A 10,740-nucleotide genomic window follows, 5' to 3' on the forward strand; every position below is an offset into this window, starting at 1 on the left:
TTTATGGTGTTCATGACAGCACTTGTGCAGAGTTATGTTAGCTATAGTAAATGTTAAGCAGTGGGAGCCAGGAGGTTTTACTGCTGTCTGCAGTGAGAGGAGAGGAGATAGTTCACAGAGTCACTGAACAGATGACTCTTTGTTCTCATCATCTATCTGGGAAGTCACTAAAATCCTGTTTAGCACCCTGTAAAACTAGAAACCAGGAGAAGAGCTCATAATAAACCTATTTCTGAAGCAAAGAAAAATCTATTGATATCTTAATTTCCCCCCATTTTTGTGTGTCCAGAGAGGAATAAATCTTGTTGCAGTGTATCGTTAAAATTGGTTATTTTAGTATCTTTTTCATATTCTTGTGGTAGCCTTTAGACTAACCTGTAATACAAATCTCTAACCTTGTGTGAGGTCTGACTTTTTAATGGTATTGGCCATTGATAAATTGCAAAAAACCACAGACTGACCTCATAAGCACTAAAGGACAGCATCCTCATGGAAAGTCGAGTGCATGTTTTAATCCTAAGAAATGTGAGGCCACAGAGGGGTACATTTACTGTGGTCCCACTTTCTGAAGATGAAGGTCCATATCAATAGTCTTGGACTCCCCCTGCTGTTTGTCCATGAGGCCTGTCATGTTACTTTTAGTGTTCCCTCATAAATTCTTCATTTGTTTTACTGCAAATTATATAAACAACTTAAAGTTAAGTACAGTGAGTGGTCAATAATAGCATAAAAGACCAAGTAACACCTGGTGTTTTCATTGGCAGCTGTATCAAGTACACAGAATTGCTTTATGGTACAATATCAAAATAAAATACGGGAAAGTAACTTCATTGAATTTTGTTGAAACTGTATGGACTTCAACCAGTATAATGAAGCTATAGGCATAGAGGACCACTAATACTGCGTTTTCCCTATCAGTAAGCCTATAAACTTAAATTCTGGATCATGGTTGATATGATCAAAAACATCAGTACAGTTACATCATAAGTAAATAGTGGGATTGTTTTCTCAGCTGTTGTTTACAAGGTCAAGACTGAGCATTTTCCTCATTTAAACGTGATTAGCAATATATGATATTTACTTGAATAGTAATATTGCTTTGTTAATTTAGTAGTGTTTACAAGTACAGCTGTGTTATAAAACCATTAGTTTCCTTCACTAAGTTTCTCCTTTTTAATTCAATACACCTAATGTACCATTGTATATTATATAAAACTATGGCAATTCACTATTAGCCAAAAGTATTTACTTTCATTTTTCTTCTTGAAAATATATATGTGGTCTATATTTAGTAATTTTCCTCAAGTTACGTAATTTCTGACAGAGCGTGAAGGCAGCGTGACGTATGGTCTGCGGTCAGCTGACTCTGGGCTGTCATGTGGCGTGCACATACAAAGGAAATCACATTTCTGAATAAGAACCTGGGGTCCTCAATCTAAACAGTTTTCTGTTCCTGGGTTGTTTGTCCCGTCCACACGTTCAGCATGTCTTGGACAAAATACCAGCTGTTCCTTGCGGGACTTATGCTCATAACGGGCTCTATCAACACATTATCGGCAAAGTGAGTACAGCTGTTTATGTTTTTCTGTTGGTAAGATATTTTAACTGCATGAAAATGTGCCGGTTCACTGTGCAATAAATGTTTCGCTTGCAAACTTAACCGAGGCAGGTTGTTTATTACACATTTGTCGCAAAGTGATATTAATTTGCTCCTTTGTAGTTCACTTACAGCTACTATAAACATTAGCAGGTAACGCTAGCTACTATTTTACCCACTAGCTACTAAATAACAAGCTAACGACGTGTTAGCTTGCTAGCCTTACAAACCTAGCGAATTTAAAAATCCGTATCCAGCTGTGTGATAAGCTACATTTACCTACATTTGATCAGGAAGTTAAAGTGTGTTATAACAGACATTTATTGTAAATATTACTACCAGCCACGACAATACTATACCATTAATACATTGCTTTACCTACTGTCCTTCAGTCTCAACTGGCACTAATTGTGATGATTTGATCAAGAGCTATCTGTGCATAACAAAGCTGCATTGATGGGATATTGTCCTGTCACGGGTTATCAGAAATTCACTATATGTTTCTGTGCATATTGTGGAATGACAGCTATAGATTGCTTGTTTTACCCAATCACCAGTCCAAAGCTCAAGGATTTTCAATTCACAGTGATATAAAATAAAAGAAAGTAGCAAAATGTCACATCTGGAATCCAGAGAAAAGCATTTTCTTTGATAAAAAACTAACAATTAATAACCTAGTTTACAGCTGATTAAAAGGACATTTCTCTCATTTTTGCAAATTGTTTCACTCCCAAAGTGTGTTCACACCTTATTGACTAATATGTTTTTTGAATGATTTATTATTTGATCTTTACACCATCAGAAAACAGCAAGACATGTCCTCAGACCACAAATGTAAATCTTCAAATGACTTGCTTTATCCAACCAGCAGTCCAAAGTTACTCAGTTTACAGTTATATACAACAGAGACTGACTTTATGGCCTCCCGATTTACTGTCACAGTAGAAAGAGGTTTGCCATTTTAGCAAAACAAGAAATTCAGCTTTTTTTACTTCTCTAATAATCTGTGATATCAGCTCTGCACTGGCTGACACAGTTTCCTGTCCTTTTGTGGGTTTTGTCGGCTAAGGAAACTGCTATGACTCACAGTTCAAGTGCATCATGTAGTGCTAATGTGTCAGACAGAGCAAGCTGTGTCATGTTGCTCACAGACGAACACAGAAACTAACAGATAAGGTTTCACTACAGCCACCTGAAACCAGTGATTTTAAAGCCCTACAGCTGAGATCAGTTACAGCAGGTGCAGGTTCCCAAAAATAAAAAGAAAAACCTAGTTATAGTAGATCTAGATCAGTCATAATACCTGCTTTAGTTTCCTCACTTTACTGATGAGCTCAGAAGGATCTGCTGTGTCATCAACTTTAAGGATCGCATAGCAGACGCGGACACTCACATGCTGGTCATGCTTCCTCTAACTGTCCCACTATAAAAATCAGAGTGCAGACCTATTCATTAACTTCACAAGTGAAAAGCAACTTCATTTTGCCTGAATGTACAGTGTTTTACTTGATGTCACAGGGAAACAATGTGATCGTGATATACAGTGGGTACGGAAAGTATTCAGACCCCCTTAAATGTTTCACTAAAAAATGAACTTAAATGATTTTAGCATATGGCTGCAATATAACAAACAGTGAAACATTTAAGGGGGTCTGAATACTTTCTGTACCCACTGTAACAGATCATTAGAGATACTTAAGAGTTAAATGTTTTTAACTGGGGAAGATAAATGCTCAACAAGTCTAGAGATTTTGTTGCAGATACTGGCATCAAATAATTCTGCCGTGTTTTCATTAGCAGTGAGATCCCTTGCATCAAACCAAATGCTCCCTTTTCCTCATTGTGGCTGATCGGTGTAGAAATTCTCTACACAGTAGCACTTTTCAGCTTGTGCTGGTTAAACACAGGCACAATGTGAAAGAACTGAAATGAGAAAGTGGTTTGCTCCAGATCAAGACTCAGCTGTAGACCCATTTACATTTTGCTTCATGTTAAACAAAGTTTGCTTATTGTGTGACAACCCTTTATTCATATGGGTGTTTTCTATATGTGTTTGTGTAACAAGTTGTAATGTGATCTCATCCAACAGATGGGCCGATCTGTTCAGTGCAAAGGGGTGCCACAGTGACCCTGAACATCAGTTCTCTCACCCATTTGTACAGGTAAAGTAAGAAGTGACAATAGCTTTTGGAAGAAAGGATTTTATAGAACATTTTTAAATGATATCCAGCCCTATTAAAGCTACAATATACAACTTTTGGGAAACGGTCTTCTTCTTTTTCTTCAGGCATCTTTCTTTTCTTGGCAGCTTTTTTTTAGCTGTACGCTGTCTCAGCTAATGCTAACATCCAATTGTTATTTCAGCAGCTGTTTCCAAAGTTAGTTAAAATCAGTTTCCCCTGTCTGTCCCTGTCTCAACCCCTGTCCAGGCAGTGGGTATGTTTCTGGGTGAGTTCAGCTGTCTTGCAGTCTTCTACATCTTACTTTGCCATGACCGACGGAGACCAGAGCCCAAGATGAACCCAGGTCAGAGCTTCAACCCTCTCCTCTTCCTACCTCCCGCCATGTGTGACATGATGGGCACGTCCATCATGTATGTTGGTAAGTGACCACAACTGTGTGTTCAGTTTTTTTTTTAAGTTAAGACAGTGTTGGCCAACAGCTTATCGAAAGTGCTCAGATGTTGGTTGTATGGTAAACATGAGGTGTTCTGCCCTTCAGACGTCAGATGTCATGACAAGATCCCATTGGTGCAGTAGAGATTAGTCAGAGAGAACAAAGTTGCTTTTCTCAGTATCACTGGACGTGTTATGCAGCTTCTGTCTTTCAGCTTTAGCAGGCTGTATGAATTTGTTTGTATAAGTCTCTTGAAAAGGAACACATAATTTTAGATGCCAAATGTACAAAGTTAACTCATGCCGACTGTGATTAGCCTTTTGTGTACTCACCCTGTCAATTTTCCAGCTCTCAACATGACCAGCGCCTCCAGCTTCCAGATGCTGCGTGGAGCCGTCATCATCTTCACTGGCCTGCTCTCTGTGGCTTTCCTGAGGCGCCATCTGGCAGCTAGCCAGTGGCTTGGCATCGTCATCACCATCCTGGGCCTGGTGATAGTGGGCCTCTCTGACTTATTCAGCGGGCACCAAGACGACACACGCAAACTCAGTGACGTCATCACGGGTAAGGTGGATTTTCTTTATGATGTACTCTGAGGTTTGTTGTAGTCATCTAGCAAAGTAGAGTTTGCTCTGCACTCATTTCAGTGGTGGTGCAGGATAACAAGAAAACTGATCAAATAAAGCAATGCCATATTTAATGTTGCTGTTATATGATTTTTCTTTCATTCCACTTCTCTGTCTTGTCCTGCAGGAGACCTTCTGATCATCATAGCTCAGATCATTGTTGCAGTGCAGATGGTCCTGGAGGAAAAGTTTGTCTACAAACACGATGTCCATCCTCTTCGGGCTGTCGGTACTGAAGGTACATGACCTGTTTCTCTGTCTTTACATACAACATGTCTTGCAACAACACCACCAATAGGAGGATTTTACCCAAAGAAGGGCAGAGTTATACCACCTCAACTCACAGCAGGAGAGACTGAGGGCAGAGAACAGTATTGTCATTTGCAGCTTCTTATCAGACATGTTCTGGATTAGAATTGGGCATAAACAGCAGCTGTTTTGAACGAGAGCTGCATTGTTTACAACTTGTATTTCTGCCTCTTCTGCTTTCACTTTCTGAATGGTGAATACAGATACTGCCATCTGCTGGTAGGGCACGTTATTTCTCTCACACAGACAGAACATGTGCTAGTCAGTGTTGGCTGTACTCTGTGTGGTGTGTTCAAGTGTCAGTTTTTTGATCCGACTGGCACAGACAAAGGCGACATGAGGTGACACAACAGTCAGCCTATGTTGCTGCTAGTTCTTTCATGTTGGCTTGGTGTGTCTCTGCCCTAAAAGCATGTTGCTACTTTGTGCTGTAATTGATATTTTGCATTTGCATTCTAATGTTTTATCTGTGTGCATTGTAATGTGTGTGTCTCTTTGTGTGTGTTGTGTTAAGCATTTTCAATTGCCTTTGTGCATGAAAATGCCCTATATAAATAAATTTCCAGCAAGTACATTTGGTAATTGACCTGAATTGATGGGGTCACAAGCCAAACATGTTGGGAATGACTGTTAGGATTTGTAATAAATGATGTTCTGTATCTGCAGGTTTGTTTGGTTTCTTCATTCTGTCGCTGCTGCTCATCCCAATGTATTTCATCATTGTGGGCGACTTCAGTAACAACCCTCGACACGTCCTGGAGGACGCGCTGGATGCCTTCTGTCAGATCGGGCACCAGCCTCTCATCCTGCTGGCTCTACTGGGAAACACAGTCAGCATCGCTTTCTTCAACTTTGCCGGGATCAGCGTCACAAAAGAGATCAGCGCCACCACTCGCATGGTGCTGGACAGCCTGCGCACGCTGATTATCTGGGTGGTTAGCCTGGGGCTTGGCTGGGAGCAGTTTCACGGCCTGCAGGTTCTGGGCTTTTTGGTGCTGCTTCTGGGCACAGCTCTCTACAATGGTCTGCACCGCCCCCTGCTCACCAGGATACCTTTCTGTGCCAGGATGGTGAATGTACAGGAGGAGAGCAACCCAGGAGAACGAGAGAGCCTGCTGAATGACCAGAGCTAAACCTCAGCACAGGTGGCATCCCAGTGCACTGGCCTGTCTGATAAGGACACTAAACCTTTCATGAACATTGACAGCTTCTTTTTAAGTTCACTTGTTTATACAGTTTTGCTAGTCATCTTAATCAGGACCCCCGGGAAGAAGAGATCTTGTATCTCAATGGGAGCTTCCTGGTTAAATAAATAAAATAAAACCACTCAGAATAACTGACCTCACACAATACTGTAATATGTAAGAGTGCAAAAGTTCTTTTTTTTTTAGTAAATACTTAGGATTTATACCACTCTCCCATCAGCTGGTTGAACATCGAGCTGGAGAAAAGAGAATAAGCTTATTTTGCAAAATATTGAACTATTGTTTTAAAGAAACAAATGGTAGAGAGGGCAGTCTGAAGGAGTTTTTATGGATTACTTTGATTTTGATTTTTGTTTGCTTTAATGACTTGGCATTAAATTAAAACTAAGGTTTATGAAAATTTTTACATGATAAAAATGTATGTTACAAAACCTTGTGCACATTATCTCAAACAGGTGGGTCATTGTCATGTTGTTTCTAATTATGAATTTAATTCTGTTCCACTGGTCTGTTTAGGAATGTGGATGCCTGTGCACTATGTTTGTGCCAAAGTCTTTCATTGTGGAGACTGTGCACTGCCAGAGGTTGGTATTTGTTCAGAGCTCATACACGTGTTATTGTTAATTCTGCTGCTGCTTCTCTATTCACATATCTGAGGTGTTGGGTGTAACATGCAGTAAAAGAGGGAACTGTCATTAAATCACACTTGTTGAGTGGTGTAATGGAGTGTTTACTCAGGCATCTGTTGACCTGCAGCAAAGTACAGTCATTGGCTGTAATGCAATTAATCAATAAAGTGCTTAGTAAACATTCAGGTCATTGTATAGATCAAACAGTGAAACAAACAAAGCAGATCAATAAGTAATGATCATGTTAAACTGCAGCTTTTTGTTTTTAGGCCTCAGTGGTGCCTCTCAAGCTTTTGGTATTTGTAGGATGAAAGAAAGACAATGACATGAATAACAGACATTATTAAATATTTTATGTTTTTAATATATGCACTGGTAATGTAACTACTGTGCTTCCTAATTAGCAAAAATTGTAGCAGAAGTGTGATGACAAATATCAGTCAAAGGTTCCAGTATCACCAGCACCGGCAGCTGATATCTACTTTCACTTCCTGAGTAAACCCAGCATCTCTCCTGAAGATGGCGTTTAGGCTTTAATTGAGGTCAAAGGTTAAACCCAGGACTCCTCTGTACTTGGAAACAAAATCAAAACAATTATTTGATATAGTTTACCTGCAGTAAAGTAGCAGATACAGTATGCAGGTTAATATTATTGTAACAAAAATATTTGATCTACTGTCACCTAAATATATGCTGCTGGGTTCTAGTTTAACACACACACACGTTTTATATCCACAGCCTGCCTATTGTGTCAATGTGCCATGCAAACTTTTCTTATTTTCTGTCAGTGTAAAACATCCGTGGCCACTAGATGGAAGCGTTTTGCTTAAGAAAAGGCAGCACTTCACTGTATGTGGCTGCGTTTTGGATATGGGGCTATGGACTGCTGTCTTGTCAATGTACTGAGGGGGGAAAGGCTTAACATTATGTTGTCCAGAGTGCAGTAACGTTATGGTCATAAATCAGAATGATTCCATTAAATAAGCAATACATATATAGCCTACTGCATATTAGATAACGATCAATAGCCCCTAAAGTGAAGAGTGCAACGCATTGTGTAAATAATTCTAAACCACTTGTAAGAAATGTTTGCTTTATAAAACATTCGGAGACAGTAATTTTTGTTGACTTTAACGTTTTCTCCTTTTATGGACAGTTTGGATTTAGGCCAACATTTTGTGTTTAAACATTTTATACAACAACAATTAGTTGCAGGATCTGGATCATATATATATAAATATAAAATAGAGGGAACCGTGTTTGTTAGGCCTCTGGTCAGTTGGATTGAGAGCTACAGAGTCTGACGTTAAAAATGAAATCATAAATTAAAGCCATAGCAGAAGAAGCTCCTGGGACAGCATGGAAAAAAAAGCATTTCCAGTAGCTGGTTTCTGGACAAATTGTCCCGATGCGATCTGTCTTCCCTTGGGACAAACTGATCTAAATAGATTGACAGATGGATTTATTTCACTCCAAACCCTGAGCAGACGGATTATACATCTCTATAATCTGACTTTAACTCCATAAAAGCAGCAGGCCTGCAGACCTCTCTGCACCTTCAGCCCTGCTGCTGTTTGGAGCTTCTCTGCTGATGGATCGTGGTCTCCTTTTTTTTTTTTTCCACCACTGCGTTAAACAACGGATTGATTTAGCCAAGGTGTGGACTGTTAAACCCGCAAGCTGCTCTGCTCTGCTCTGCGTCAGACAAACTGCGCTCAACGCATCTGCAGAAACACGCTCTCTTTGTATCTTTTTTTTTAATCACGCGTTTTTTGGAATAAAGACGTTTTTGTACCGACCTAATGCGCAATAGGCTAATCGTTGATTTTCTTGAACCATAAGCCTACTTTAAATGTTTTAGGACTAAGCTGCACCAGATGTTCATTTACATAAAACGACTATCTGACTGAACTGGTTTGTGTTCCCATTGTCTTTTTTTTTTTTCATGAGATGGTTTATGCTCCTCATGGCAGCTCGCCACCCTCCGGAGAAGCAGCAGTAGGCCCTAATGGTTTGTTATTATGACCTTTTGTGTTTCCATTAGTCTCCCACAGTATTTAGCTGAGAGCGAGCCTGCTTACAGTACTGTATATCTGATTTAACCGTGTGTACACTTGAGCTGTAGAAGGCCGCACAAGTGACGATTTTAATCTGTTTTAATGTAAACAGATGGTTTTGCTCAAAGGCACCGAGTCACCATCATATTTAAAAGCTTCCATTAAAGCAGCCCCTTAGGTTGTTTACAGTGGAGGGCAGGCTGGGGTGAGTGTGATTAGTCTACCACTCCAGTGTCCAGCTAATGACCACTTAATGTTTTAAACTGGGCAAAACCCCACTACCACAAAAGGAAGCGCGGGGCTGTAATGGGATTTATTCTCCTCGGTCATTCACTCAAATGATCGGGGTCCATGGACTCATTTCCAGTATGTCTATCTGTTGTATTGTTCCACAGTGGAACTAAAGAAAAGTGCTGGTTGAGACAAGCATTCACTCCAGAGAGAGAACTGAGAGTTTACTGGTTTAATCAACGCTTGTGTCATTGTTTCTCTAATAGATCCGCAGTAAATCAGTGTAACACTTATTTGGACCCTGTAGAATTAACACCACTCCACTATTTTTTCAGTAAAAAATCACCATGTAAAAGCTGGGGGAGTGTTATTTTGCTAGGTCAGACACTTTGAAACTTTCTATGAGCAAGGATTGTGAACTTTGAAGGTCATTTGCTGTATGATTATTTTTCTGTCTCCAACAGCTGTTGCAGTCACTCAACACAGAGACTGCACAGAAAAACAAGCCAGCAGCTCCACAGTCACACAGTATAGACCAGATAGAGATCAGACTTTTTTTTTTGGGAAGCGAAATATTTGTTTATGAGATAAATTGGAGGCCACCATTTTATTTTTAAAAAAAGCATTAAAAGTTTGGCATTTTTGCTGGAAAAAAAATTATTAATAGACTATTGAAATAGTTGCCTGTTTAATTTAGCAGTTGAGTAATTGTTGTAGGTTTAATCAAAATAAAAATGACATGGAAAAATAAGAAGATGGTCACTGGTGGAAGATGCTTGAACATTTAATGCTTTCACATGCTCGTTCATGTCTTATGCAGTATCTGTGGGAGTAATCAGCCTTCTGTTGAACTACATTCACAGTGGTGATATGGAAAAAGCTTCAGCAGCCTATGTATAGAAAGGGCTGGAAAAAGAGATGGCGTGGACCTGCAGACATTTAAATGTATTAATCATTTTGTGCATCGTGGCAATATCAGTAATTATAATTCACTGTAGTTGATTCATTAGAATATTTTAGAGTGTATATACAGTTTATTCAGAATTGTGGTGGAAAATAAAGAACATTTACTTATAAATTAATACAGTATTTAAGTTCTTTCCTTGAGTTTAACCACTGTAATTGTGTAACTTCATTTCCGGTGGAAATGTAGTTTTTACTGCTCTACATTTAGCAAAAGATTCTCTTGTAATGTATGTAGCATATCTAGATTTTTAAAATGTACCTTATTTATTTCTCAACTTTAACACAAAATATGATGTTGTTATATTGTAGCTCAAACTAGTAACAAATATTAACTTCACCTTCACCGACTCCAACAGTAAAACGCTACAATATAAGAAATAACAAAATATATAAGGGGCTAGTTTTGCATAATGAGTACTTTTGATACTCGAGTGTATTTTGATGATGATGCTTCTGTAAATTTACTTGATTGCACAACATTTACTTGTAGCAAAGAATGTTAAC

The 10,740-nt window shown here is 39.2% G+C and overlaps 1 protein-coding gene across 1 annotated transcript; it reads left to right on the top strand.

Moving 5' to 3' along the window:
- Nucleotides 1-1,336: 1,336 nt before the first annotated feature.
- On the top strand, nucleotides 1,337-7,079 carry slc35f6 (solute carrier family 35 member F6). Its single transcript, XM_020604075.1, has 6 exons — nucleotides 1,337-1,561; nucleotides 3,687-3,759; nucleotides 4,027-4,198; nucleotides 4,562-4,777; nucleotides 4,967-5,077; nucleotides 5,815-7,079. Exons 1-6 carry the CDS (start codon nucleotides 1,485-1,487, stop codon nucleotides 6,279-6,281), a joined length of 1,116 nt encoding a protein of 371 aa, XP_020459731.1. The 5' UTR covers nucleotides 1,337-1,484; the 3' UTR covers nucleotides 6,282-7,079.
- The last annotated feature ends 3,661 nt before the right edge of the window (nucleotides 7,080-10,740 follow it).

The sequence above is a fragment of the Monopterus albus genome, unplaced genomic scaffold (genome assembly GCF_001952655.1).
Source record: "Monopterus albus unplaced genomic scaffold, M_albus_1.0 scaffold63.1, whole genome shotgun sequence".
Classification (NCBI taxonomy): Eukaryota; Metazoa; Chordata; class Actinopteri; order Synbranchiformes; family Synbranchidae; genus Monopterus; species Monopterus albus.

What these genes read in the sequence shown, in the direction of transcription:
- slc35f6 (XM_020604075.1), top strand. Translation starts at nt 1,485, where the DNA reads ATGTCTTGGACAAAATACCAGCTGTTCCTTGCGGGACTTATGCTCATA. An exon ending in ATCAACACATTATCGGCAAA is followed by an intron (nt 1,562 to 3,686) that starts GTGAGTACAGCT and finishes CTCATCCAACAG; the next exon opens with ATGGGCCGATCTGTTCAGTG. An exon ending in TCGGGCTGTCGGTACTGAAG is followed by an intron (nt 5,078 to 5,814) that starts GTACATGACCTG and finishes CTGTATCTGCAG; the next exon opens with GTTTGTTTGGTTTCTTCATT.